General features: G+C 33.9%; 4 protein-coding genes across 10 annotated transcripts; 3 read left to right on the forward strand and 1 right to left on the reverse strand.

The window, feature by feature from the left end:
• Positions 1-958: 958 nt before the first annotated feature.
• LOC122404056 (very long-chain specific acyl-CoA dehydrogenase, mitochondrial) lies at positions 959-4,639 on the reverse strand. The gene is made up of 8 exons (XM_043407930.1): positions 4,505-4,639; positions 3,729-3,936; positions 3,425-3,643; positions 2,926-3,354; positions 2,070-2,333; positions 1,614-1,970; positions 1,330-1,542; positions 959-1,238 (listed from the first exon to the last, which is right to left on the reverse strand). Exons 1-8 carry the CDS (start codon positions 4,570-4,572, stop codon positions 1,101-1,103), a joined length of 1,896 nt encoding a protein of 631 aa, XP_043263865.1. The 5' UTR covers positions 4,573-4,639; the 3' UTR covers positions 959-1,100.
• A 331-nt stretch (positions 4,640-4,970) lies between these two features.
• On the forward strand, positions 4,971-7,179 carry LOC122404057 (mitochondrial nicotinamide adenine dinucleotide transporter SLC25A51). 2 transcript variants are annotated; one of them, XM_043407933.1, is made up of 5 exons: positions 4,971-5,111; positions 5,253-5,391; positions 5,766-6,035; positions 6,126-6,838; positions 6,944-7,179. In XM_043407933.1, the coding sequence occupies exons 3-4, from the start codon at positions 5,889-5,891 to the stop codon at positions 6,834-6,836; spliced, it is 858 nt and encodes a 285-aa protein (XP_043263868.1). In that variant the 5' UTR covers positions 4,971-5,111; positions 5,253-5,391; positions 5,766-5,888; the 3' UTR covers positions 6,837-6,838; positions 6,944-7,179. The 2 variants fall into 2 exon arrangements, with proteins under 2 accessions (XP_043263868.1, XP_043263866.1); XM_043407931.1 differs by having other exon boundaries at positions 6,126-7,179.
• An 834-nt stretch (positions 7,180-8,013) lies between these two features.
• Positions 8,014-14,757, forward strand: LOC122404052 (gamma-1-syntrophin). Of its 2 annotated transcripts, none has more exons than XM_043407918.1 (11): positions 8,014-8,587; positions 9,265-9,369; positions 9,509-9,707; positions 10,090-10,215; positions 10,292-10,453; positions 10,538-10,722; positions 10,863-11,021; positions 11,117-11,341; positions 11,421-11,624; positions 11,741-11,855; positions 13,863-14,757. In XM_043407918.1, the coding sequence occupies exons 1-10, from the start codon at positions 8,525-8,527 to the stop codon at positions 11,846-11,848; spliced, it is 1,536 nt and encodes a 511-aa protein (XP_043263853.1). In that variant the 5' UTR covers positions 8,014-8,524; the 3' UTR covers positions 11,849-11,855; positions 13,863-14,757. The 2 variants fall into 2 exon arrangements, with proteins under 2 accessions (XP_043263853.1, XP_043263854.1); XM_043407919.1 differs by having other exon boundaries at positions 8,015-8,587; positions 9,512-9,707.
• A 459-nt stretch (positions 14,758-15,216) lies between these two features.
• On the forward strand, positions 15,217-23,026 carry LOC122404054 (cAMP-dependent protein kinase type I regulatory subunit). Of its 5 annotated transcripts, none has more exons than XM_043407926.1 (6): positions 15,217-15,519; positions 15,611-15,813; positions 20,739-21,048; positions 21,570-21,836; positions 21,918-22,121; positions 22,238-23,026. In XM_043407926.1, the coding sequence occupies exons 2-6, from the start codon at positions 15,649-15,651 to the stop codon at positions 22,408-22,410; spliced, it is 1,119 nt and encodes a 372-aa protein (XP_043263861.1). In that variant the 5' UTR covers positions 15,217-15,519; positions 15,611-15,648; the 3' UTR covers positions 22,411-23,026. The 5 variants fall into 5 exon arrangements, with proteins under 5 accessions (XP_043263861.1, XP_043263860.1, XP_043263859.1 ...); XM_043407924.1 differs by lacking the exons at positions 15,217-15,519; positions 15,611-15,813 and adding exons at positions 17,753-17,837; positions 18,000-18,190; XM_043407928.1 differs by lacking the exons at positions 15,217-15,519; positions 15,611-15,813 and adding exons at positions 18,083-18,190; positions 18,264-18,672 and having other exon boundaries at positions 22,238-22,980.
• Positions 23,027-23,277: the final 251 nt, after the last annotated feature.

The following is a 23,277-nucleotide window of genomic DNA, read 5'->3' on the forward strand; positions in this document are numbered from 1 at the left end:
TGAAAAGTTTTTAAAAGTAACATATTGTTAAATGATAGTTGCTTTTGGAAAATTTTAGCTTTAAAATAAAATAACAAGCATTAAGTGTTATTTCTTTGCTATTTTTTATATAATTAAATATAATTAACGATATATCCTTTATATATTGAAAAGGTTTGCCAATAGTTTGAATCTCAAACTTAAGCCGTACCTATCATAATAACGAATTACACGATTCTATGTTTTTGCATGTATTTTATTCTATGCGCAATATTATTACTGTCTCATGGATGCTGTAAAATTTAAACAAACCATACAATGGCTATACAAATATTCTGTGTGCTTCCATGTTATAGACAGATGTAAACTGATCAGAAACTTTATCCTCATTTTGCGTAACATTGTGATATCGTTAACTTGTGCATTTATATATCGGAATTAGAAGAAAGTAATCAAGAGTTAATATTAATTGTAACTTGAAATATTTATGGTACTTGTTTTCTTATATTTCATACCAAAATCTTAAGTGAAAAAGGAATAGTGTAATGGTATAAAAACATCTTAAACTGTCAGATGAAAACAGTATAAATGAATATGATTCATCCACTGTACAGAGGCGAAAAGTTTGTTGGCGGCTTCTGATTCGTTGTAGTATAATCTTCTTTCTACATATAGACCCACCACCTTCCCGAGTTTATAATCAGATTATATTATAAATAATTAGGCCCGGTAACAACAAACTTGTCATTTTTGTTCAGTACTTAGATTTAATTTAATTTATTATATAGAAATTACACAAATATCATGTGTATTACTCTATTTCCTAAATACTTATTTTACTATTTCGTGAGGATTAATAAAAAACAAACAGCATCTACTTTTATGTGTATAATATTATTTATAACGATTTACATACAATATTCTTTGTGTAAAAATACGAAAAATATTAATTATTACTATAATAATTTTACGAATTGCATTGCTCGTTGCTTATTAAAATAGTGTAAAGAAGTTGACAATTTATTTTCAAATTCAAAATTTCCGATTATTCAACTTCTGTCATGGTTTAAGTTAATTGTTTGCAAAATCTAATTGAATCACGAATTACATTTTGCGCATTGTTATAAACCTAGTGGATTTTTTTGAACACATCCACCAACATCACACATATTCCTCGAAATTTTACTTAATTTGCTAAATACATCTAATTGTTTGCTGGAAGAAACCACGCTCATGTTCAGATTTATACGACCGAATGCCTGTAATAACACATATATGGAATATTAAATTTGATATCATGGTTTAAGTAAGTAACGGTAAAATTAGACGTTAATAAAAACATGTTCTTACTTCGGTGCACCAAGCTTGAGCCATAAGGATTTCATGTTCTGCGGTAGGAAGGTTTTTATTTGCAGACATAGTCGCCCTACTCAATACAACAGCCATAGTATAAGTGTCAAATGCTACTTGTGCTATTCTGTTGAGAACAAATTGTTCATCCACAATTCCTCGCCCATACTTAATCAGGGTAGATTCTATACTTTGGCCAAAAGCTTCCACACTCTACAAACGATTAATTGATAGTAACCAACAGTCTCGATCGTTACCATATCGAAATATACATCAATACAAACCTTAGCACATAATGTAGCACCTTCTTGCAAACTTGGATGTACCAAATGTGTGAAATTAGGTGTTGATCCCAGACCAATTACTCGCGTTGCTCTTTTCGTGGCTTCTTCGAAAATTAATCCCAAGTTAGCTGCAGGATTTTTGAATGCTTTTTGTAATTCTTTCAAATGACTTCCTGCATATTTAATTCCGGTAAGCGCGACAAAAAGACGAAGTATATCGTTCGTTCCTTCGAATATTTTAAAGATACGTAAATCTCTTAGAATGCGTTCAAGACCAGTTCCTTTCATGTATCCCATTCCACCCAGTATTTGGATAGCTTCGTCGCAAACCAACCACGCAGACTCTGATGCAAAACACTATTTAAAAAGAAAAGTCGTTATATCGCATATAATGTTAACTTTTAAATATAAAAACAATACCGTTATATAATTGTTACTTTGTTAAACGAATCATACTTTAGAAATTGCAGCTTCTAAATGGTAATCTTGACTTCCGGCATCCATATTACCGGAAATTGTGAACGCGAGCGATTCGGTTATGTATTGTAACATTGCCATACGACCCAATTTTTCTTGGATGCTTCCGTAATTATCTATCGTGCGTCCAAATTGTACGCGCTGCGTTGCATGTTCAACTGCTTTTTTAATACATAAACGCATAGTACCAGAAAGAGCAGATGCCATGCCATACCGACCATTATTTAAGATAGTCATTGCAACCTGAAACAACAGGAAAAGTTATTTCTCTAACTTTCTTAAAAAGTTACTTATTTAAGCATATTTTCGATATCTATCTTCCATTATCAGAAAGAACATTAAAGAAGATATAATTGCGATAGTTTTTTTTATCAAAATCCGTAAAGTATATTTTCATTCATAGTGATTAATATGAAACTAAAAATAATTCTTATCGATAATTCAGCCATTTTTTTCCTTATTATTCATATAATATATGATAATGTTTAAACGTTTTGGATTTTCAACGCGACTATCATCAGATGATAACAGGCTTAAATAGTATCTAGAAAATTAATGCGACGATAAATTTAATATAAATATAATAAATATATATATATATGTATATATAGATTTTTCTAAATCCAATTTAAGTCTGTTATTCAATGAACATCAACATGTTTTGCACGAATGATAATACACAAAATTGTTTAAATTTCTTTTCGATGGTAAAAATTGAAAATACTTGTATAGATCATGTAAAATAACGACGACTATTTTAGATGGTAATTAACATCTGAAACCCGGGGAGGGGAAAAAATTTCGCGATTTTGAATAAGGTCCTCTCAAATAATACCTTAAAACCTTGTCCTTCCTCGCTCAAAATATTCTCTGCAGGTATTTTAACATCTTCGAAATATACTTCCGCTGTGTTACTACATTTAATACCCATTTTCTTCTCTGGTGGTCCGTTTGTTACACCACCGAAAGCTCTCTCGACGATAAAAGCGGTGACTTTATCCTTTGTCACCCCAGTTTTTGGATCTTTCGTAGGAACTTGTGCAAAAACAGTCATTATTTCTGCAAGACCGCCATTCGATATCCAAATTTTGCTACCGTTTAAAATATAATGTGATTCATCTGGTGATTTAACCGCGCGACTACGAACCGAACTCGCGTCCGAACCGCAACTTGGTTCCGTGAGACAAAATGCTGCCATCTCTTTGTTACATACTCTTGGCAGATATTTCTCTTTCTGTTTCGGAGTACCAAATAACAGTATACCCTATGTATAATAAATAATAAATAACAACATATAATAAATAATAAAATAATACAATACATAATAAATATACCTTGTATCCTATACTTTGATGCGCACCTAGCATAATAGCAATACCTAAATCATGATATCCGCAAAGTTCAACAAATTTGCTATATTGAACATTAGTTAATCCTAATCCTCCGTACTCTTGTGGAACTTGAAGGCCAAATACACCAAGTTCCCACATCGCAGCCATAGTTTTCTCGTCTATGGTTGCAGTTTCGTCGTTTCTTTGGGGGTCATTTACTTCCTTTAAACAAAAATTTAAATAAAATTAAATTCACGCCGTAGTAACATCAAAGTCACGAGGATTTCTCTCTTCATAATTTTATTACTTCGTAAAACTTCTCTATGGGATCGATTAATAACTTTAACGTATCGGTTTGTTCCTCGTTCAAAAGTTTTGGGAAAGGTAATACTTGGCTCGTTTGTACATGACCACGAAAAATATTCTTAGTAAAGGATGTACTATTTTTTATAGCATTATGTTTGTCCATATTATCATCTGGAGCATTTTTGACAGCTGCTTGTGTCGACAAACATCTGAAACAATTATCATTTCATACATTTATTTTTAATAATATTACGCTCATTCTGAATCATGCTGTTAAAGAATAAAAATCAACCAGAAAAATAACAATTTTTCGTTGGAGCGAAAAATTAATAAAAAGTTAAAAATCAATACAATTAATTACCATTTTAAAACTGTTTCGAATTTCAAATTCTGCTGTCAACAATTCTGTTAAATTACATAATTTACATATCTTCGAAAAGAATTATTTATGTATAAACATATATAATATAGATCAGAGTATTGAAATAAAAGAATTGAAATTTGATATTCTATCTAGATGCATACGTTATCCGTTCAAAGTCCAACGAGCCAACAACATCATATCGATAGAAATATCCGAGATATGGATTAACGAAAATTACACGTAATAATTTTTAAATAATTCATTCAAGAAATTTGACGATAATACAATGAAAAAGAAAAGTTTAAACACTTATGGGAACGTAAAATATCACGTGTCTTTTGTTCTTTGACAGTTATCAATTATGCACTTTGAAAGAAGTTGGTACGCCAATGTTATTTATGAAAATAGCTCACCTGGCATTTAAGTTGATTTTTTTCAAATTTCCAGATCTCTGCACGACGAAATTTCCTAGACGCAACATTTTCAAGTTACCGTTAACGTGTACGAGAGCCAAGAGACGCTGTTAAAGGGGCGAATTGATCCGTCAAAGATCGCTTCCGCGGTCCAAGGTATAGAGATTTTAAACGTACGACACGTAACAACCGATCGAACGTATTTCGAAAAGTGGGACAAGGTTCTCTTACTCCGTTCGATCGTTTCTAATATACTCTATCGTTGCGAAAATTAAACGAATTCTATAAATGGTACGCAGAAAGTGTTTTTTATATAATCGTATTTATGTATTTATGTGATTCGTACAGATATCGTGTATCAATGTACGGATAAATAATAATTATTGCTTTACTTGAAGATCATTCGTTGACATTGTAGCGTGACTTGGCGCGATTAGATAAGTGAGTGCCACTCGGTGTAACCAGATGGCAGCCAGTGCTCAAAGAAAACTGCCTCTCCATTTATGTACTTACATACGCTAATGCACAGTCACGTGCCTTTTTCTAAACGAGGAGATAGAGAAAATTGATAGAGGAAAATATGCGTACAAGCAAGGTTCATCTACATGTTAGTATACATATACATATATTATCTTGGAAAGATCCACGAATTTTGATTACTTTACACGTACTTACCATTTTAATCGAACACTTTCGTTAGCTGGCCTTAGAAAAAAGTATGTTGTACCTTGAAATGTTGATGTTACAGCAAAATGTGAATAATCGGAACCGTTGATGATACATGTACATATGTGGCAAAGAATGTATCGGCTCGAGGAACGTGACAATATTGAATTTTCGATACGACTGAACGGAGAATATCGGTTGAATCATAAATCGCGTAAGATGTAAGTTGAATGCTTATAACATTCTATTATATTTACACGTGCAATGAATTTACTGTATGAAACTTACATAATGCCGATCTTCATGACGATATATTTTGCATATTGAGCTTCGTTTATTTTCTAATCAATAAGCATACCCAATGATTTATGATTACCATAAACAGATCACCAAAACATATTGTTCTATTAATTGTATATCAATAAATATATTCTACTATTAATATAATAAGCGCAAATGTTTTTTTTTTTATTATTTTGTAGAACTTTGATTTTAATTAGCTTAATATTAGTGGCTATCGTTTGCTCTAAATACATATCATTTATGTGTAATTCATAAAAAGTATAATCCATCTTATTACTTTAATCGTTTACAGGTGAATGATTTATTCGATTCAAACAATTTGAAAAGGATGATAAACAAAAAAAATAAATATATATACAATCGGCTGTTGTAAATTGTAGTATTTTATAAATAAATTATTCTAGAAAATATTAATATGAGTAACATTACTTCGCAAAACGTTTCGTTAAGGTCATTATTAACACTTAAGAATAATGATTTTAAAGAATTTGTTTGTGGTTGGGGGGCTGCTGTTATTAATGTCTCTGTTACCTTTCCTGTTAATAAAATTATATTTAGACAGGTACGTAAAACAAAACATTGAATTAATACTTTGCGGGATAAGTTTCTACGTGTGTATTAAAATGATCAATTTTCTGTTATTATTGTGTAGATTTTGGAAGGTGTACCAGCCAAAATTGCATTACGGCAAATATCCAAAGAAGGCGTACGATTGTTATATCGTGGCATTTTACCACCGCTTTGCCAAAAAACTCTTTCGCTTAGTATAATGTTTAGTATGTACGAAGGATGTAAAGAACGTTTGTACATGTTAACAAACAATGATATATTAATTAGAATATTAGCGGCCCATTTTGCTGGTACCACCGAGGCTATACTCATGCCACTTGAAAGAGTACAAACACTGCTACAAGATTGGCGTTACCATAATAAATTTAAAAATACTTCCCATGCATTTACATATATACTGAAAAATTATGGTATACCGGAATGTTATCGTGGGTTAGTCCCAATTATATGTAGAAATAGTTCTTCTAATCTCATGTTTTTTGTTTTAAAAGAACAGTCGAAACAATTAATGGGCCAGAACGATTCATTGTTGACGAGTTTTGTTAATGGTGCTTTAATAGGTGGTTTCACAAGTACTCTATTTTATCCGATGAATGTTATAAAAATACACATGCAATCGAAAATAGGCGGTAATTTTGAAAAGTTTATGACCGTTACTCGCGAAGTATATATTTCAAGAAATAGAAGTATAACGTCATTCTATAAAGGTGTACATTTGAATTATATAAGATCATTTATTAGTTGGGGTGTGATAAACGCATCTTATGATTTTTTAAAAACAATCATTTTTTAATAGTAAGTAGCATTTTAAATATATACCTATATGTATATTTATACAAAGGAAAAACAATTCATTCTATCGTATAACGTGTTACTTAACAAACTATACGTACTTTGCAGTTGAAGCTACTAATCGCACACCTTTTTCTGCAACGATTCATGACGATTGCACACAAATAAAAAGGACTTTTACTAGTCTATACAACGTTTAGAATAGCATAGAAAAATATTAATTTCCTTGCTCGTGTTTGTAACTAAACAGTTTCGCAATATGAACAAATAAATATATACGATTCGTGACTTTTGCAACTGTAAAAATATTGGAAAGTATTATTTTCTTAACGTACATAAATAAATATAAATCATGTGAAATTTATCATTAATTTATCATTATTTATCTTAAATATAATTACAAACAAAACAAGTGCGAAAATTGTTCCCATTTTAGTAAATAAAATTAACTCGTATAAATGGAGGAGGAGGGGGAGGGGGGAGGGGGGAGGGGGGGGGGACATGACACTCGAAGTAATCAATTAATGTATAAAGTAGATTTCCAAAAATATATATATCATATTTTATTATTTAAAACATTGTAATAGTCCCCTATAGCAAAATTGGCAAAATAAAGAATGTATATAACAAAAATGAATAGAACCAGGGTTTGCATCAATGTTAATTAACAATTTTACAAAAAGTTTGTAGCTTATATTTTTTAATTTTATTATCGTATCTAAACTTTTTGCAAATATTCCTGTAACAAAAATGTGCGCAAATTCTTATAATTATTTTACAAACTTTCAAAAACAAATATTTTTTACATTACGATATGTAAAAAATGTATCGAGGTCAGATATGTTTATTACATAAAAATAGGTACATAACACGAATCATATCGTTAACGGATTTCCAGGGCGCATGCTCTTACGATATATTACTCATGCATACAATTAATATTATCTTGTATAAATATTGTAAAACTTGTCGATAAGTAACGTTTAAACATTTCAGTTATCAGTTTTCGTGTACACGCTCTTATTGTATCTTATTGGAAATCAAGTTTTGTAATCATCATCATCATCATCATCATGGGAGACTAAAAAGTGAAGTAATACAATATCATTTTGTTATTGTATATTTTGTATATTGTTTGTTAGCGAGCTATCGTTTAAAAGTAAGAGGGTTAATTTGAAGAGGAAAATCTGTATTTATGGATGAACCTGTCGAGTTTTGTATTTCCCGCGATTCGAAATAAACGAAATTTCATCGATGCGCACTGTATTGTGTAAATCGATGCGCCTCGGCCGCGGGCTTTTAGCTACTTTTAGCCCACTCCAATTTTTCTGCGTCCCGGTCTCGGTCTCGGTCCCGGTCCCGGTTTACGGGGCTTTTCGCCTCGTCGGAACGTCTCGAAACGTCACGATGCATGCTCTCGCCAGTCGTAATTTCGGATGAGCGTGCTTCGTCGTGAAATATCGCGTGTTGCCACTTGTATTACGGCGTGACTACTCGGTGACCGTGGATATGATCTCGTACTCTCGTCGCTCGAACGCTGGCCAGAGTCGAGTCGGACGATTCGTGGGAAACTAACATAACATGCGACTCGTCCTATCAACAACAATCACCGAAATTTCATCGAAACCGGAGATTTGCATTCGGCAGTACGGGAAGCTGCTCGTGCGGTCTCTGTAATCACGTTGAATAATGAGAATCAACGCAACGAAGATGAGCACTCCGATCGAGGAGAAGATTGATCAGAAGCTGAAGGTGAGATCTTAAGAAGTTTTCTTTCATTTCCTGTTAACGCTTGTAATTATTCGAATATTTCGAATGGCAGAGTAAACACTGCTACGAACTTTATTACACGATTATATTTCATACATTCTCGATGATTTCGCGTTAATCGTGCGTTCAACATTTTTAAAGGTACATTATCAACCTAACGAAATAATTATGAAAGAGTTATGTCACAGAAAATTATACTTTTTGCCTAAGTAAAATAAAAGTCTAGTATCGTTTCATCTTTTTATGTACTATTTTGGAAACGCGATTTAATTTAACTATGCAGCCGTTTAAGCGTCAGAATACATTAGAAAATCGATCCTACTCGATTCCGAACGTAATAAAATCTATTTGAACGTTGATTAAATTTCAAAAGTGTATTTTTGTAGTTTGATGCATGTATGCAGATACATACAAGCAACACAGTTAATTAATCAATATACAGAGAGTTTTTTATGTTAATTAATTCGGCATATTACTCTCTTTTTATTCTAATTTTCTGTTACGTTTTAGGAGAAGTGCTTGTTCCCTTTTATAAAGTGCCTTTTAAATTTTTAGTTAGTAGAAGAAAATTATATAATAAATAAATTTTACGATGGAAACATTATTTAATACTCGATCACGATGAAAGAATATTTTAATTTTTTTTTATTTTTTAAAAGGTGAGAACCGGGATGGTGAGCGTTAGCGATGGAAAAAGTAAACCTATACCGATGCGTTTGCAATTATCTATGGAGGTTTTGAAACTTCAAAGAGAAGACTTGGAGGTAAAGTTTACCGTAACCACCATTTTTATTCTAGTTCGTAACATTTTATCAATTATACGATCTATGTTGTTGTATAATATCAAAGACATCTTTTCTTATTATATGTATAGTTAGTAAACAAAATGTCACTGATTTTCAGCAGGCAGCGAATCACAATAAACCACCATTGGATGCTAAAGAGCGAATGGTCCAAATCACTAGACAAAAGGTTGGAGGATTAGGATTAAGTATAAAGGGGGGAGCTGAACATAAGCTTCCTGTACTTATATCTAGAATTTATAAAGGCCAAGCTGCCGATCAATGCGGCCAACTGTTTGTAGGAGATGCAATAATTAAAGGTAAATGAATTGTTTATAAAAAAAATTGTTAGAAATTGGTAATTTTACCATGCTCCAGAGTGTCTTCTGTTAATACTCTATGCACAATTTTGTAATAGTTCAACTTCTACTTTCTATGCAACCTGCATTGAATGCTTATTCTATTTATGTCAGACCTGTCGATATTGATTTCTTCTTTTGAAACAAAGTTTCTATGTTATCTGTCGATTTGTACCGCCAACTGAATCCTGCATCGAAGCTACAAAGGAAACTATATTAAACTACATTTTGCGTATAAAATTTAAATGCGTTTTTGTAACACAATTAGTTACATTTATAGTTTTTTGTTTGTAGGCATATTGATTTCTTTTTTTTTTGTCAAATATATGCAATGTATTTGTAGTGAACGGAGAATACATAACTGCATGTAACCATGATGATGCTGTAAACATCTTAAGGAATGCTGGTGACATAGTTGTTTTAACAGTTAAACATTATCGAGCAGCCAAACCATTTCTACAAAAAAATGGTAAACACGATTTTATGCACATATACAGTTACCTATCGTAATGTTTTACGTAATATTTGTGGAATATTATTTTTAGAAAAAGAAGAAAAATTAGATAACGTTGCAAACGGTGGCGCGGAAGACGACTGGCTTTCGTCTAACAGACAGGGTGGCAGTCCTAGGTGCGGTCACAGTCGACAAAGTTCAAATGCATCTGTTGCGTCGATACAATGTAAAAAATGGGTGGATGTTATAACAGGTTACAAGAATTATTAATGTTTTGCTTTTCTCTATTTACCGCGTGAAGACAAAAATTGATAAAAGAGTGCGTTCATCGTTACAGTTCCATTAATGATGGCATACGTGACAAGGTACATCTTTGGAACCGATAAATTAAGAAGAAATGCGTTTGAAGTAAGGGGATTAAATGGTGCTCGCACTGGTGTAATTCACTGCGATGACAGTGCTATTCTTAGTCAATGGTTGAAGTATATCACTGACAATATCACAGGCTTGACGCATTTGCAGGTAAAAAAAACTTGTTTCTTTTTAATCTATTAATTACTGTAAGTCCTTGGCTTGTACGATTAAATCGTTTTAATGGTTTTCGCGTAAGTCGAATTGTAGAAATTCCAGAATCAGGAGGATTCGTTTATACTTATTTTCAGATGAAATTGTATAATCGGAATTTTGGAGTGGGTGAACGTATCGAATACATGGGTTGGGTGAATGAAGCAGTAAGCAACAGTAATCAGCCATGGCAAAGTTACAGGCCAAGATTTTTAGCTCTGAAGGGGCCCGATTTGTTACTATTTGAAACGCCACCCGTAAGTTTTTTTATTTTAAAGTCAGTTGTATGATTAGTACGTGCATATATTGTACAATTAAGATATCTGAAATGTTATACGTGCTTACCCTGTAGTGTAACATTGGAGATTGGTCGCGATGCGCATTAACGTTTAAAGTGTATCAAACTATGTTTCGTGTAATGCGAGAATCTGAAAATGTAGACGAAAGACAGCATTGTTTTCTAGCCCAAAGTCCGGGTAAACCTCCGCGATATCTCAGCGTCGAAACAAGACAAGAACTTTTAAGAGTTGAAGCAGCATGGCACACTGCGGTTTGTTCAGCCGTTACACATTTAAAAGTTGGTATCGTTTTTTCTATGCATTTTACATTACTTTTAAAATATTCGTGATTTTTGTTATGTACACTTTTTCTCGCAGAGTAAAACGTTTCCCGTCACTTTTAACGGGAGAAGTGCTGGATTAACGTTAGAATGGACTCAAGGATTCACGCTTTCTTACGAAGACATTGGTGATTCCGTATGGCGTTATAAATTCTCTCAATTAAGAGGATCCAGCGATGACGGAAAGAGCAGACTGAAATTACACTTTCAAGAACCTGATAGCATAGCTATCGAGACAAAGGTAGGTATCTATAATCGACAACAAAGAATAAAATCAACAAATTATATTCATTGTATTTAATATTTTCTTTTTCTTTTCCTTTTTTTTTCTTCTTTTGTACATATATACATATATAGGAATTGGAATGTTCTCAACTACAGAATTTACTGTTCTGTATGCATGCATTTTTGACTGCAAAAGTTGCTGCAGTTGACCCAACCTTTTTAAAATCAACAACTCCATAAAGTTAAAGTAAGTACTATTGCCAATAAATCAGAAAATGAATCACTGTTCGACATTCATATGTTTACATAGGCGTACAGAAATACTTATGGTTAAAGGATTAGAACAAAGTTCATGTCAAATACTAGTCAATTTCCAAGAAGGAATGTTGTTTATGAGTTCTGAGAGGTTATATCAATTTTTTAATTGAATGCTTCCAATTTTATTTCCAAAAGAAAATATCGATGGACTTATTATGTAATTAATAATGCTAATTCCTAGAAGTTATTTTATTTATATATACTTTTATGTACCTTGCTATTGATTAAGCACTGCTATTTATTTTTATATATCGAACAAATTAGGTGTTTTTAGAAAAGATTTCAAGCTGACGGTAAAGCCTAACAGCAATTGATTTAATTTTAAAAGCATATTATTTTATATAATATTTCTCTTTTATATGAAAAACGTACTTGCATAATATTATGTAAAAAAAAGAAGAAAGAAACGTTACGTGAAAAATTAAAAAGTTCTCAATGCGCTCGTTCATGATTTTTAAGTTCCAATGATAAGGAGGTAATCTTCCTTGAGCAATGATTCACACATGAATGTGTCGAGTTACCTTTCAAGTATACGTGGTGCCTTAAAAACCATGAACAAGGTGTAATTAATAATAAGTTAAAAAAGAGCATCGAAGTTGTATAGTTCTTTAGAACGGCAAGTTTTATGCATCTAATGCCAATAAATATACACTTTACGAGAAATTTTATCTTGCGTTAAATACAAAAATATGAGATTATATTAGTGTAATATTAATTTTAAATCAGTATTAATTCAATAAAACAAAATTATGGCGTAACAACCTAATAGCAATAAGTAGTAACATTAGACCATGGTGGCCATCTATGAAAAAATTAATTTATTAATATATATATATACATATAAATAACGAGAGATAGATCACAGGGAGCAAACATATGAATCATCGAGGCTTGTTATTAGACAAGCTTTATAAATAACTGAAGCGTCAATCTTTTTAATGGAATTCAGCAGTGCATTTTATAGAAATTCCGATTTATATTTGTAACGTTAAGTTAATCGCAAATTCTAAACTATAAATTGTAAAATTTATTTATACTTTCTGATTATGTTTCGGTACAGAAAAATTCTAATGCACAAAAGTTTGTTTCATTGCGTAACGAGAATCTATTCTTCTCTATGTCTTTTATCATCTTTAAAAGTTCTAACGTTACTAATTACACGAGGTAACATACAGAACTAATATCACACTCTGTGCAATTAATCTATCAATTTATAATTCTATATAGAGCAATAAATGTACATTGAATGAAGAAACAAAACAAATACCATTTAGTACGCAAACTGCACTTTGTATTAATCACAATACACAATTTCTATCATTAGGATATTATAAGAATTTTATCATAATCGTCGCAGAAAGGAATAAAAGAAGCACGTGGTCACCGTTGCATACATCAGTACATTTTTGTTTGTCGATCGGTCATCGAAGATCATCAGCTAACGATCTATTATTAATAAGATTAACTTTTTTTTACGAATTATGTAAAAACAATTTTTCAAAATAAGGAGATTATTAAAGATTAAATTTTCATTGCACATTTTAAGGGTCTCCGGTTACTCGTAGAAAGTGCCTATACAAATATACATATATAATACAATAGGAATTATGAAAACAAATTTGTTTTCATGTATAATATAATTAATTTCAACTGTTTTATTCTCCTAGTCTAAACTATAAGGGTGTTACCATGGTCAGAATTTTTGAATACTATTGTAATTTAATTATCACCGAGAGGCACTCTAGAAAACAAACATCGCTTTATTGTATTAGAATATTTTATAGTATTTTGCGTAAAACGATGTATTATTTATGTTCTTCGTTTAGAACATTATTACACACACACACACACACACACACACACATACACATATAGTGATATTGAATGATAATGCAGTTAGAAGTTAAGCAAAACTCATTACTGAATTTAATTACAGATGCATTGCGGTGAGTTTTTATAAAGTTTAATGCTGTTAGCAAGAGCGAAAATAGTTGAGAATGCAAATACAGGGAGGAAATACTGTTTATAGGCATATCCACTTGTTAGATTTGCAATAAATAAACGTGTAATATCCGATAACGTATAAATAATACCAGAACAAACTAATGCATCCAGGAAGCAATTGTAATTGTGTGTTATATTTATTATTAAGCGAAGAATATGTTACGATATTCCATAATGACATTGCTGTTTTCTATTATACGCATACATCGCATGCATTCTATAGTTAAATTTAGATTATTATAAAGAACTGCACAATTATATTGTATAGGTAAAATAAGCAAGAGAACGTGAAACTGATCTGCAAAAGTTCAATATAATGCTACGCATAGATATTTATTTGACATTGACTACTTCTTTCTGAGATTAATTTTTATAATACAATCATTGGAGAATCCATTCAAGAGTTTATAATTTATTAAGAGATATACTCGAATAGAAATACATACGACAAATTATAAATGTATCTAATACGTTAAAGTGAAATTGTGAACGGATCGATATTGCCATAACTTTTTGTATCGTTTGCTATCGTACAAGATTTTTTTACAGTATAATAAATCTTTAACGTTATAACGCTTTAATGGATTCTGTGGTGTATCGATATTTATTATATGGATACTTTAATTCATTCTATGTTACACGACAGTATCAATGTACATAAGAAGAAAATGGCCATACATTTCCTAAATATTAAGCTTTAAGTTTGAAACAACTGTTATTCTAAAATCCCATTTCTCCCTAATTCTCGCCGAATGTCAGGGAAATTTGTTTCGTGACGGTGTTAGATTGACGTGGGATTAAAGAATTACTGTCTGGTAAAAGTAAAAGAGCACAAAACATTCTTATTTTATATTTTAAAATATAGTTTATGTGTTATAATGTCTATCCTCCCATTGACAATATGTTTTAAAATATATTATTGTTAGAAGTTACAACAGCGAATTCATAATATTTTTTACATTCCTACTCCCACAATGATTGTGTGTTCATACTAAATTTGACGTATTTTTCGAACAAAGAACATAATTATAAACTGTAATTACAATACGCTATTCGTGATGAAACTAGGAAAATCAAATTACATCTAGTTACTTTACGAATCGAAAATTTAAAAAATACTGGCTTTACGGTTATGTTTTACAATCCTACAAATTATTTGCATCTTCGTGTTTACAAAATTTTTGAATTTCGATATCGTTGCTTCTTTCATAATAGAAAGTTTACATAAATAACAAGCATTAATATTCATTGGCGTATACAAAATGTTCAACTTGTTTCTTATAACTGTCCATATACATGCATACATATGTATGCAGTAGCGATACATAGCTCCTAGAAAGTTTGTTCGTTCATTAATTCCGTGCGCCAGTGAAACAAGAGCTACACGCGTCTATTTACTTTTGTTTTTATCTTGTTAATTTAGAAAAAATCATTGTGAAACGTTAAAATAAGAAACTATTTCGTTTTTTATTTAAACGTGTATGCGTAGATATCGATGATATTAGATTTTATTGAATTATAGTTCCGAGTAGCACGATTTTCGGCTGCGCTACGTCTTAATTAACAATGAGCAATAAGTGTGGAAGAAGGTATGTTGATATTGTTTATGTGAAAAAATTGAGCTGTCAACTGGATAACGTATTTTCGTTGTTCGTATCGTGAACGCAATCGTTGAGAAAGTATTCGCTATAAAGTGACAACCTGACTTCTGTATCAATATGGCGGCGAATCTTGAGGAAGAGCAAAGTTTAAGAGAGTGCGAGGAATACGTGCAGAGACACAATATTCAACAAGTTTTGAAAGACTGTATAGTGCAACTGTGCGTGGGTCGTCCTGAAAATCCTATATCTTTCTTGAGGGAATACTTTCAGAAACTGGAACGGGTATGTATCGAATTGTATTTTCTGTAAATAACCTTAGATTTTCTTTCCTTTGTTTCGTCTCCGGTTGCAAACGGCGAAATTATTAGGTCATTTAATAAGTAATGCTGTTCTTTTGATAACCATGACAGAAACCAATAAAAATGGACACGACATGTATCTGTCCATTTGGTACAAATGCTAATGTAAATAGAAATGTTTTTCTAACATTGTACCAAAATTTGTCAAATATATACATACAGAATGTTTAACTCGTTTTAGGAAGTAAATGAAACCAAAAGATATATTCGACGTGTTGTATTAAAAGAGCTCTAAAGGGGAAGCGAGAAACCTTAGTAACCAAAGTATCTCGAGTATGCAAAGAACATTGTTAGTATAGCCAGAGAGCTATAGTCTTAAAGACTAACCGTATGCATTTAGATAAACAAGAGTAGTAAACAACATGGTATATTTTCCATTGCCTAGGAGAACTCACGATCTTAGCGTAAAGGAAACATACGGAAGGACGAGAAACATGTAACGTAACTTTGTCATTTTCTAAAAGAGGAACAGAAGAGTGGCATTGCTTATTTATCGACTTGGTAATTTAGTTATTAACGTTATACATTGATAGTATTAGTTAGGTATGCGTCGAATGTGTTTTATTTTTTATTTTTCTGTTCTATTTAATAAAAGCTGGGAAACTATGGTTAAATATTTCCCTAAAAAACGGGTTAAAAATGTTGAGACCGTGGTTTATTTGTAATTATTAAATCACTGTCCAAGCGTTCTTCTAGCAAAGAATATTGCACCCTTTAACAAATATTCTGTGTGCGTTTATTCTTTGGATGTTGATTTATTTTTCTAAAACCGCGGTAAAAGTTAATTCGGGAAAAGTATTTTGCGTCGAACGTGCGCACGATTTTTAACATTGTAACAAAAATATTCGACGCTTCGAACTATTTTTAACGCGAAAAAACAATTTTTCGAGAGCTTCGCATCGTGTTCGGTCTAAAATAAAGTCGAGTATGAAATAAATAAACACGACTGTCCTGGTTAACTGAACGGTGATAGATTATTTTTTGGACGCGTGTACGTAGATTTATCGAAAACTGTGTATTTCAGAGAAAATTGTAGAAATATTTAGTGGCAGAGAATCGGCACCTAACGTTATCGAGTGTAATATGTACATAATTCTAAATTCACTGTTTCATTGTAAAATTTACCTAATTTATATCTGAACCGTTTCGTGCAATGTCCAACAAATTTTAAACACATTTTAGTAAATACGTCCTATATAGGTACGATAAACGTATTATGTAATCGTGAACGAAATGTAACTCTCTTACGTTTGCTGTATCTTTTTGGTACGAAAGTATCAAGTAACTTATCTTTTCTTCGAATTATACTGCATCGTCCTTGACAAGATTTTCGTAGTTTCGAAAACAGCTATGAAACATTTCGGTGTTTCCTTAGCTATCTCCAGTGCTGAACAAAAGTATGTGACATAGTATGTAATCATAAATACTTACTTAAACATTTATAAGAAAATAATATAAGTATGTTTTATGGGAAGTTTCAAGTTTAATAAACGTTAGAATAAAAGTTAGAATAAACGTTGGAAATTATACATGAGAAATTTTGTTGTAGCAGAAGAAAGTAGAATTTTCGTTGCTGGGTCTCGAATTTGATGAAATTCAACCGTGCATTAGAGTACTGTGATACTTGGGTAGCGTATATCGTGCGAATGATCGATACCACTTGCCATTTCATAGCGAACAGCGTGAAGGAAAACATACACACATGGAAGTGTTAAATCTCGCGAAATCAGGGGCGAAGGGGGTGGTGGGCACGCCACAGCATCAGAAGGTCCGATCGCTGTACATGCACACACATACACACACACGCACACACACACACGCGCACACACACACACACACACACACACACACACACACACAGGGATACAGAGACGACAGGCCAGTCGATCGGTGTGTGCGATATATGTGTCGACGGTGATTTGCACAATTGTAACAAGACAGATATACGTAAGTACTGTTTGTACGTGTAACTTTTTGTTCTCGGTAACAGAAACATTTTTCCAACGATTATAATTTATTTTCGGAATGTTTTCAAGCCCCCCTGACGGATACTCGTTCTCGGTGGTAATTGTAGCTTGGAGCAAAAAATAAAGATATGGTTTGTTACAGTTAGACGAATGAGCCTGTATAGGGGCAGCTCTAAATATAGAATATGCTCGAAATATAACGAGGCGCGCAACCTTAGCCAACAAGCGACGAAAGACCGTGTGTGTAAGCGCGTTGGTCGCGTTCGTCGCGTCGTCCTCGAAAAATGTGCGAAGCGCGCTGCGACGGAACGTTTTCGACGGACAACGCCGGAAGTAGGTACCTACATACGTTGAGCCATTTCGTTCGGTTTTTCTTCTGCTAATTCGTTATCCATTGATCCGACAGTATCGTGGAAAAATTTCGCAGTGCATTCGTCGCGAAGCTTTATTTACCGTTCGGCGTTCCGGCATCATCAGGCAGCGTCGGGCAGCGTCCAGGCAGCGTCGGGCAGCGTCGACCTCGCGAGCAAACGCCGCGCGCCACGATAGATCGTTGTCGCATTAATCGAATTTGGCGAGGCCTTAGAAAATTCCGTAGCGTCGCGGACTCGACGTCGTGATCGGAGAAGGATCGTTTCCCGGGATTGACGTTTCTCCGTCGATTGGTGCGTCGCGATCGTGAAAGGGATATATTCCGTGAGAACCGGATCGGTGTGCGACCAGTGTGGACCAAGAAAGACATTCGGCCGCGTAAAAATCGCCGAACAATCGAAAACCGAGTACAGAGTCTAATATCTCGAGAAATAATGAGCGAGGTACGATCGTGAATTCGGATCTTACTCGAAGTTCACGCGTACTCTTTCGAAATGTGCGTTTTACCGCAGGGTGTCCGAAAAATGGATTATTTTCCAACAAAAAATTGTATCACGAGAAATGTAAAAATTTCTGAATTTCGGTCTTTATAATACCGGTATTTTGGTCCCTGCCAAAAAATCTATACCGTGTATTTTGAGACACCCTGTATGGTTCCACGGCTTGTTGGTCCTTGGAAACGACATCTTGAATAGAAAGGATTCGAGATTCACGTTTCAATAATTGCTACGGTTGATTTGCTTTGGTTTGCTGATATTTCAAAAACACCACTATGCATGAACAGAATATAACTAATACGTATTCTAATCGCTGCTCTCTTTTATACTATAATCGTTAAAAGAAAAGAGAAGCGGTACAATTATTAATTTTGTTGCGATTTTTAAAAACAACCCATCGAAGAAGATGGAATTTTACTACGTGTTAGGACCATCGACCGATCAACCTTGACACTATTCTCTCCTTTTAATTGGACGTAATCGTTAACACAGTAGTCGTGACATTTATTACAAACCAGTATTATTTGAACGTTTCCGTAATGCGTGCAATGGCTTGTAGCATTTATAATGTTAGTGCGATAGCGCGTAAGTAGACGAAAGGACGTCTTTTAATTTATTATTTTCCAATGTCTAATTATACCGTTGAAATGTTGTATTTCTAAACAAGCAACGACATTGACGAGTGTTTGATGATAGTTATAGTTATTGGTTTGTTGGGTACTTGATCGTATAATAATAGTGATCGATAGAAAAATGGATTCCAAGTAGCCAGGCGTGATTTATCGTTCGATCGTGTTGTTTCTCATCAAGTTTCGCGACGCGTGTCTGCCGTGGTTATATGCCCGATTATTCGACACGATTTTCTCACCAACGATATTTACTTTTTACAGTTTCAAATCTGAATAGAGCAAGTTTACATAGTAAATTGGATTACCACGAATCAATTGCAAGAAAAAGACCGGTGCAAGGGATTGAGTTTTGTTTACGAGCGATACGTTTCATGTTTTTCTACATACATATGTAGTTACTATAGTGTGCTGCTACACGTTTACAACAAGGCACTACTCATCCGTGAAAACGCCAAGTGACCTATAGCATTATTTACTTACCTTTTACGTCCATGCTGATCGTTCATAAGCCGTGTAATATTTTAAGACTTGTATAATTTTACAACGAGCAATCAACTTATTAGTTCCCCTTCCTCTCTTCAACAAACAAGCATTAAAATTGCCGATATATTAGGGGCGAAGATAAGTGGAAATCGAATAATATTTTCCATTAATTTCTATCGCCTTTTCCCACCGTATTGATAACAAGTTGATAAACGACCGACTTTCAAGAGTAAGCGTAAGAGTAATTGGTACGTATGTATGTATTACGAAAAATCAATAGAAACGAATAAAACTGTATTGAAAGATACTGGATAAAACCAGGTATGTTCAAACGATGGGAACTTTTGCGTATTCCTGATAGTATCGTCGAGCATTTTTATATGTATATATAAAATTTCTTTTTTTTTTTCTTAAAAGAAATTCTTAGATAATTAGTAGTCGAAGCATTATTTAAAACGGCTACGGGTCTGTGATCGTCAAGACACTCTTTATATTTAGAAAATTTAGAAGGGCATATGATTAATGGAAGGGCATAGATAGCGGTGCGCATGTCTATATAAAATTGACTTAGAAAGACGCCTTAGCATTATCGGCGCGTCTTGCAGCCGGACACGTTCGTTTATTGTCTAAATTTAAGTAAAAGTAGAAAAAAAAAGGAATCGAGGACAGCAGCGTGAGACATGGTGCAACAGGCAAGTAAAGCAAAATACGTGGATCTGGGGTGTAAATTTAATAATCGATGCATGCGATTCCCATGTAATAAAGCGAATTAAATAAATTAACGAGCGTTTTTGTTGGTATAATTTTGTTTTATTGCTCACGAGAACGCAAAGAAACGATGTGAGCTAACCGTCGCTCGGATCGGATAAAGAATTTAATTAAGTTTATTGGTAATTTCAGGAGCAGGCTCACGATGCGAAGCAGCAAATTGCGACCAGTCCAGAGGACACCGAGGACATACCGGCCGGCCAACAGGGTCCTCAAGTTCCTCGGCGCAGAGGTGGCATTTCCGCGGAGCCGGTCTCCGAGGAGGATGCGACCAGTTACGTTAAAAAAGTTGTGCCTAAGGATTACAAGACGATGGCTGCGCTGAGCAAGGCCATCGCTAAGAACGTCCTTTTCGCTCATCTGGACGAGAACGAACGCTCCGACATATTCGACGCCATGTTCCCGGTCACCTTTCTACCTGGAGAAGCTATCATTCGTCAAGGTGTTTATCTTAAATGGTAGATCATTTCAGTCTTAAACCACGTTGACTGTGGAACGTCGCGTGGGTTAGCCGACAGTCAACGTGTTCATCTAACCATACGTATACCTTTTGAACGATATTAGTGCATCGCGGCGGTGCACTATGATCCAGAACCGTTACCTTTATGCGTTTGCAAATACGGAATAAGCGTGTTTGTTCGCGAATGTCAATATGTACATTGATTCGAGAAAACAAATCTTATTCGATTAAAGAGATTGATTTGTTATCTAGACAATAACGTGCCAACTCTGGTTCACATCGCACACACGCACGCACGCACGCACGCACGCACGCACGCACGCACGCATCGCGTAGGCAGAGTACACTCAATTACTTTATTGTTCGGTGTAAAGGTTAACTGGTTTCATGGTTGGTGATATTATCAAAGGGGTTATTTAAATGTTCTATTTTTTTTATACATACATTACTCCTGTCAACAGTGTTTGCCGAACGAAATGAAATTTAATTTCGTGTTTCGAAAGGTGACGAGGGTGACAATTTTTACGTGATCGATCAAGGAGAAGTCGAGATATTCCTGAACGGCGAATTAGCCACGACGATCGGCGAGGGTGGAAGTTTTGGGGAGCTTGCGTTGATCTATGGTACACCGCGTGCAGCGACCGTTCGAGCGAAAACCGACGTGAAATTATGGGGTATCGACAGAGACTCTTACCGTAGAATCCTCATGGGCTCCACTATACGAAAACGAAAAATGTACGAGGAATTTCTCTCCAGAGTTTCAATTTTAGGTGGGTTTAATAACACGAGCCAACATTGAAAAAACATTCGATCGAAATGGTTCTTACGACTAGATTTTATTCCACGTTTAGAATCTTTGGATAAATGGGAACGGCTTACGGTAGCAGATGCTTTGGAACCAGTGGCGTTCGACGATGGCGAGACGATAGTCAGACAGGGTGAACCTGGCGAGGACTTTTATATAATCGTCGAGGGTACTGCCGTAGTTCTTCAACAACGTTCAGAAAACGAGGAACCAGCGGAAGTTGGTCGGCTAGGACCATCCGATTACTTTGGTAAATTTTCCTTACTTTGCAGCTTAGAAGGAGAACGCAAGACCTTCGGGTCCTTGGTAGCGAAGAAAATCTTCTCCTACTTCCTTCCTTCCTTCACTATCGTTGCTTGATTACAGGTGAAATTGCATTGCTCTTGGACAGGCCAAGAGCTGCGACCGTAGTGGCACGAGGTCCCTTAAAATGCGTAAAGCTCGATAGAGCAAGGTTTGAACGAGTTTTAGGCCCATGCGCGGATATCCTGAAACGTAACATCACCCAGTATAACAGTTTCGTGTCCCTCTCCGTATAAATTGCTGTTCAAACGACCGGTTATCAGTCAGACACAATTTCTTTTTATGGAAATGCGTTTCCTTATACCGTGTTAACATTTTTCATTTGAATAACGTATAAGTAATTATCGTATTACGTCAGCCAAAAATATGCGTGATAGAAGAATTCTATATGGCAATCCACGTGTCGCGTCGCGTCGTTTTTTTCAATATTTCAAATATCATCTTTTTAATTATTCTCATTAGTCGAAATTTCTAATCGTTCTTATCAATTGAATGCTGAACAATATTTAAATCTTCTTTGATTATTATTCGTTTGGAATTGAAATTAATTTTCAGCGCGATCGACGACATACGTAATTCTGATTACGCAAACAATTGGAGTAACTGAAAACGCCGCGATACAGAACTTTATTACGCACCTTGTAACTCGCAACACGACGCTATACAACGCGATCTTGTAATCTCTTTTACACGAACGTTTCTCGAGAGTGTTAATAAATATGCGAGAATAAAAAAATAATCGGTAGATGTATGTTTATCTCGCAACATTTGATGATCGAGATTGAATAAATGAAAAATTTTATTGTGTTATTAAATATTCAGAATTTTGAATCACTATTCTTTTTCTTACCGCAGTATTTCGTTTCTATTATTTATTATATTAAATTTTATCAATGCGAATTTAATCGTTCTATAGAAGAATGGAATAAATACGGTCGTGTGCATTTCATGATGTAGCAATTAATTTATATTCATATACGTGTATGATTTAGGAAAAAAATATAAAAAGAAAAGTATATTAAACTTGAATATTTATATAACATTGGATTTAAGCAAAAGCTCTGATGTAACGTCGCACAATTTAATCGAGAATCTGTGCACAA

This window comes from Colletes gigas, unplaced genomic scaffold (genome assembly GCF_013123115.1).
Source record: "Colletes gigas isolate AHSC1104 unplaced genomic scaffold, ASM1312311v1 Colletes_gigas_Sc00097, whole genome shotgun sequence".
Taxonomy (NCBI): domain Eukaryota; kingdom Metazoa; phylum Arthropoda; class Insecta; order Hymenoptera; family Colletidae; genus Colletes; species Colletes gigas.